We start from the raw sequence: 6,407 nt of genomic DNA, 5'->3' as shown, positions 1-6,407 counted from the left end.
TCGCGTCCAACTTTATTAATTTCAACGAGTAAATAATATAGTCCCGAACACAGTTGATCGTCTATTATTATTTTTCTTCGATTCGTAGTTTCAAAATTCAAATTAAAAAATTGCGTTCTCTTTTTTCGCTCAGTTCGCGCGTCACTCGGTCGATAAGTTTGGGCTCCTGCACACAAATGGTACAAATACGGCTTTGTCGTCTGTCCGTCAGTCACTCAGCAATCATGGCGGCTTTTAGCTCGCTGTTGCGATGCTCGGCTCAAAACATTCAAAACACTCGGCTCCTCGTGCCCAAATATTCGCTTAAAACCGGTAAGTCGGTAATAATTTTTACATTCATGCAGTGTATCGTTCAATTGTTTACCCGTGACACTTGTGATACCGTTTTTACGCCGTGTTGTTTGTGTTATGTAACCACAGTGCAGTCATTTGGCTCGTTTACAGAAAAATCTCTTTCAATCTGCGAGGGTTTGACGTTTAGTTTGTCAGAATAGTTCTAAAAAAAGGCTCTTCTTAATTTACCCTTTGCTTAATCTTTCCTTTATCACCGTTTACGTTCTATACAGAGTTGTTGACAGCTCTCTATTGGGGGATATACACCTTTGTTTACATTTGAAATCATTGTTTCATGTTTTTTAAACCATAACGTTATTCCATTGGTACTGTTCACTTGTGAATCCTTTGATTATTATCTGTTTTTATTCTATTTGGCAACGTAAAGTATTCAAAGTGCCGGCAGAATGGATTGCCATTTGTCGACAGAACAATGGTGCTCAAAATTATAAGTATACACATTAAAGCGGTATCCTAGGTCACGCTTTTCAAAACTCAACATATTTTTAGACAATTTTTATAACATTTATCTACACATGATGTATGATGTTTTGTTTTCAACAGCCATTCAACAGATACCAACTCGTGGCATGTCCCATACGTTTACCGTTCAAGCTAGCAGATGGCAATGGCACAAAACAAAAGACTATTTTCATTTTTATACCATGCTTGCTGCCATCCCACTTGGTATTATAACATTTTGTGCTAATGTGTTTGTTGGACCCGCAACTCTTACACCAATCCCAGAAGGTTACGAGCCCGAATTCTGGGAATATTATAGGGTAAGTTAGTTCAAGATCCTTTTTGTATCAACTGTTATTACTGGCTTTTCTTGAAAAATAACGTTTCAAGGTAATAGAGAAACTTGTTTCTTTCAGAATCCTATTACGAGATTCCTTGCTCGTTACATATTCGGTACTCCACAAAAAGATTATGAAAAAACGGTTTTTGCCGTCTGGGAAGCCGATCAGCTAAGAAAAATTAGAATTTTGGAACAAATGGTCTATAGCAGAATGCGAGAAAGACAGGATTACCAATACGGATACCACACTCCATACGAGAGCTTCGACCTTAGAGAGCGCAGAGAATCATTGAGACGTCACATGGACGGTATCCATGAAGACGAAAAATAAATACCACGCAAGGAAATCATTGGAAAGTATAATTTAATCATACAATTACTTCATTTTATGTAGCTTGAAATTTCAATAAAAATAACGATGTTGAAGAAATTAAATCCTATATTAAGAAATTAGATTTTTCTTTGGTTCTACAAACATATAATTGTACATTTTCATAGACTTCTCAGCTTCTTGATACAAGTTTAATAAACTCGAATGAATGATGAATTGATCTATTTTTTAACTTATGATGGCAAAATTCACTTTATGTGTATTTTTCTTTTTTATATCACAAAATAATTTAAAAACCTAGACCAACATTATTTTCTAAACTATTGATTATTTACTTATATACATGTACATAAAAATTTCACACTTGTGATTATTAAAATTTAACTAAGTGTACAAAATCAATTTTTTTTTTTTCGTAGTCATTCATCACATTGAGCATATTAGCATACAAAGTCTCTGGTGCATTCCTCCCCCACAGAAAGTCAAAATGATTGAATAAACTGTCTTCAACCTTGTATATTCCCAGTTTGAAACTCAATTGTTCATAAAAATGATATACATCCTGTAAATTAAAAAAAAATCCTGAGTTGTTCAGACGTTAACAATATTATTTCTTAATGAGTGTAAGGCAGAATAAGTAGCAATTACCTCTTTGACAACCGTCCAGTCGTTTTCCGACCAAAATACAGCAACGGGTACTCGGATTTGAGAAATATCATAGTTTGGTGGTACAGAACTGTTGTACATTAGCAGATTATCTTCTGCACCGTAGTCAAATTTTCTAAGTTCATTTACCGTTACTTGCTGTAGGAAATGAGTGTATAGCTTTATTGATGTACCAGCTGGAAATAATGACCAAATTTTCGGAAGTAAATCCTAATGCACACAAAAGAGACGTAAGACTCGTGAAAAGTAAATATCTGCTTGTGCTGAAATTATATTTTTATACTCACAAAGTCCAACTGTTTAGAATTAAAACCACTAATCAAAAACAAAGAGTTGCTGCAAAAAATGCCCCTTAGCAGCGTAGATTCACATATGTAATAGGAAAAGCTATCAAAGAAAACATTCCTCGGGAAAAATTCGTGGAAACCAAGCGTATGCGAAACTTTCTGAAAAATTAATTTAAAGATTTATTTGTTCCACGTAACACTTTGGTTATTTTTCATAAAATTATTGCACACTCGTTTGACCAACCAGAAAGGCATTCCAAAAATAAGACATCAATTTCATGGGGGGAGATTTCATATGATAAACGTACGTTGCGGGGGCAAGACTCAGCATGGCCTTGACATTTTTCGCTATTTCCGGTTTCTCGATCGACATTACAGAAAAAGTAGTGGCGCCCATAGAATGGCCCACATAAAATAAGCTATCATTTTTCAGTTGCGTTATATACGTTATCATTGCTGGAAGATCGTAAAGTCCAAGTTCGACCCACCTGTGTGGTACATATTTTTCTTAGCTTTCAATAACTGTACACATTCAAGTAGATACGATTTTATTATTTTTACGTGAAATTCCAAAATTGTGGATCAGATGTAGATAGTGTTTGGTGTTTTCTTGACAATGTGCTGCCTCTGATATTTCCCAGCCAAACGTCGTAGCCTTGATCGTTGAGAATATGAGCTGAAATTATAATAGATATGTTGATAACTTTAATGAATAACTTTTTATAACGTATTGATAATGAAATATATAAGAGGCCTATAATCGAGAACTTAATTTATTAAAACGGTTTTTTTTTTTTTAATTTTATTTTATGCCGTTAGCTTTTTTTACTGTCGCAATAATTTTTCAAAGAAGATTTTTTGCACTAGCGCAATAATAGCAAAAAATAATTTAACTGTATTATTCGTGTTTTTTCAATCTTTGGACAAACTAAAGTACTTTTTCAATTGCAGGTAAGCAGTTAAAATAAAAATAAAAATAATAATAAACTAAACTAATAATAAAATTAAAAAGGTCGGAAGATGAGAGTGTATAATATGGCGCAAAAACATTTTATAATCTCTGTTGCGTCATTCGTAAGTTAAACAAGCTTTTATTTTTGCAATTTTTTTATGTACAAAAAAAAATGATGTCCATAATCCATCCAAGAGACCAAATAGTCGACTTTTTTTGTTCATACATTGAATTCAAAATACTCACTAAAATATTAAAACTTTGATGTGTTTGTAAAAGACACCCGTAATCAAGTAAAAAAAGCCATTGATACTTTTTAAATATGAAGGAGTACTTATGAAATAAAAGTCAAGTTTATTCCAAGCGAAGCATCGGTTGTGAAAAAATGATTATCCATGATGTCCAATGTTTTTATGCTGTAAATTTTTGATGCATATTCTTGGATACTGTACATGTCAAACAATATTGGTGAAATAGTAAGCTGTATCAAAATTTATAATCGTTCATACGGAGAGATTTTCCAGCTCCAGCGATCAGCCACTCCTCAGCACATCCTAAAAGCCCGTGTTGCAATAAAACAGGGACAGATCCAGGAGGTCCTGCCATGCGATTTAGGGTTAATATATATCCGTCCTCAGTAGTGACTGTATGAGTTTCTAGCAAATTGTTATTTAGCTCGACTCTTGATTCCTGATACAAATAATTTTATTTTTTAATCTTTCATTGAATGACAAAAAATTGATTGGTGTAAACGTATCCACAAGTCTAGTGTTGAGATTTTAATTTTTTTGCAGTGGTTAAAAAAAAAAAACAAGTTTTTGTTCAAGGGTGCACACGAGTGTATTTTTTTATTGTACTGCTTTTCTAAAATCTCGACCGCTTACTCTTCGGGGACATGTTTTTTAGTAGATAAGCACGTAAAAACACACGATGCGCATATTTGTTTTTTTCCCTTTGCGTACAAACATATTTCGATAATTCGAGCTAATGATATGTTTTTTAAAAATCATTTTCATAAACAAAAACTTATCTTAGCTTTTTTTTTCCTTACAAATTTGTGTAGAAGTTTAGAAATCAGCAAAATATCTGGTTAAATAGTGGTTATTTAAAAGCTTATTGTACGTGTATCCAAAGTTAATTTTAATACAAGTATAGCACGTTGGTATTCGCTGACATAGTAGGCATTAGCGTTTAATTTAATTCGCGGATTTGCAAAAGATGTATCCAATAGAATATGATTCATTTGAAAGGAATAATTCATACAAGTTATTTTTACAAAAAAATAATTACATCGATTGACAAATTGAAAATAAAAGCTTGAGTTAAAAAGTATAGATAGTAATTTTGTTTATTTTTTTATTACTATCACGTTTTAGTCTCTTATCGTTTAAAAATTCTCGTAAACCAGCCAAATAAAATTTAATAGTTATAATAACTTAAAAAATTATTTCTTCGCACAAAGAAGGTTTTATAAAATTGTAAAATTATTTTCAACCACAAAATAAGCAGCAATCGCTGAAATTGTAAAAAAAAAATCCGATTACTAATCAGTAAATACTTACAATTTGTTTCCTTTCCAAATCGGACGAACTTGATTTCAAAACCCTGTTACCTAATTTTTCTCGCATGTTTTCAGTAACGTCATCTGCATATGCTAAACCTTGTGCACACAGCAACGTCAAGCAAATGGAGAATATCTTTTTGATTCGGGCACCATAAACAATTTAAATTATTATTGTGAGAAATTAATTGTAGTAACCTTATCGGTGAGTTTTGAGTGACTGTATACCTTAGCTTTCATAGTTGTGCTGTTAAAGATATCTTATTTGATTTTGAAAATTCACCTTTTTTATGTTCATCAAACACAATTTTACTCATACAAAGTCACTGTCACTATTTTTTTTCATACCAAGATAAAAATATCTACCAAAATGTTAACTTGTTAAAAAAAATTGCAATCAAGTGTTCTCTCAAAAGCGTATTCTTTTCGAAAGCATTAAAAAAGTCACAAGCTTATCGAAGCGAGTGTAGTCGTACCGCTGCCTCGCACATACTGTCTTGATTATAAATTCTTTCGAATACTTACTTGGCGTTTATTCAGCAAACTAGAAATTATAAACAAGTCGGAAAATCAAGTGTATGCGTGTTATTTTTTTACCGAGTCACGTCTTTCATTGGTACAAGCTTGAGTGATTTTCTGTTGGTTTTTGCAATGCGTATAGTCAAAAATTAATATTATTTAAAAATAAATAAAAATCCAAGGTTGAAATTCAATTTGGTGAAAACGAAGAATCTTCGACCTGAAAATAAAAAATTCAGCATTACCTATATTAAAGAGTAACATATACAAATCTTATGGACGAGAAGTGCATTATGAGGTGTTGATATTTCAATTTAGCTATAGCTCGGATTTCCGATAAGAATTTTATTCAATATGAAGAATACAAAAAATCGCGAAAGATAACTCTTTTGCACATAGAAGTAAAACATGAAGTTTTTCATCTCACACCGGACTGCACAAAAAAAAAAGATCTGCGAGGAAAATTAACTGACGCCAATGACAGCTGCAAAAAATGTGTAATTCATTTGAGTGAGGAAACTTTTTTTCCGGCGCTAAATTGTTTTTGTTCATTGGAAAAATAAAAATCTCTGAATTAGATAAGTACAATGCAAATTTTATTATTAAGATATCACAAGTGATTACATATACGCACATGTTTGTACAGGACCGACGGGTGTGTGGAATAAGTAATGTACGAGATTTGTAATTATTTTAATGATATTATTTCCATTCGGGCTATCTTTTTTTCTATCAACTAAAGTGACAAAATTATTTGAATATCAGTAATTATACATAAGAAAAATATTTTTTTTTTTAAATACTGTATTTCGTTTTAATTTAATGTTACATACACTCACATGTTATCAATGGATACAAGATGAAATTATTTATTCTTAAAAGAAATTTTTGAAATATATATATTAGGTATATTTTAAGAGCTTATTCGATAAAATACTATTTCGAAGAAAATTACG

The 6,407-nt window shown here is 31.8% G+C and overlaps 2 protein-coding genes across 2 annotated transcripts; one reads left to right on the top strand and one right to left on the bottom strand.

The window, feature by feature from the left end:
- The first annotated feature begins 191 nt into the window (after nt 1-191).
- On the top strand, nt 192-1,734 carry ND-SGDH (NADH dehydrogenase (ubiquinone) SGDH subunit). Its single transcript, XM_014357815.2, has 3 exons — nt 192-312; nt 898-1,115; nt 1,212-1,734. Exons 1-3 carry the CDS (start codon nt 225-227, stop codon nt 1,464-1,466), a joined length of 561 nt encoding a protein of 186 aa, XP_014213301.1. The 5' UTR covers nt 192-224; the 3' UTR covers nt 1,467-1,734.
- Nucleotides 1,735-1,800: 66 nt separating this feature from the next.
- On the bottom strand, nt 1,801-5,404 carry LOC106642892 (lipase 3-like). Its single transcript, XM_014357816.2, has 8 exons — nt 5,161-5,404; nt 4,934-5,068; nt 3,881-4,061; nt 2,981-3,095; nt 2,664-2,907; nt 2,420-2,578; nt 2,115-2,342; nt 1,801-2,028 (listed from the first exon to the last, which is right to left on the bottom strand). The coding sequence occupies exons 1-8, from the start codon at nt 5,170-5,172 to the stop codon at nt 1,840-1,842; spliced, it is 1,263 nt and encodes a 420-aa protein (XP_014213302.2). The 5' UTR covers nt 5,173-5,404; the 3' UTR covers nt 1,801-1,839.
- Nucleotides 5,405-6,407: the final 1,003 nt, after the last annotated feature.

This window comes from Copidosoma floridanum, unplaced genomic scaffold (assembly GCF_036245765.1).
Source record: "Copidosoma floridanum isolate Cflo_tuat_1 unplaced genomic scaffold, Cflo_Japanese_pri ptg000009l, whole genome shotgun sequence".
Classification (NCBI taxonomy): Eukaryota; Metazoa; Arthropoda; class Insecta; order Hymenoptera; family Encyrtidae; genus Copidosoma; species Copidosoma floridanum.
The sequence above is the reverse complement of the archived record's forward strand: the minus strand, read 5'-3'. Positions and strand labels throughout refer to the sequence as shown.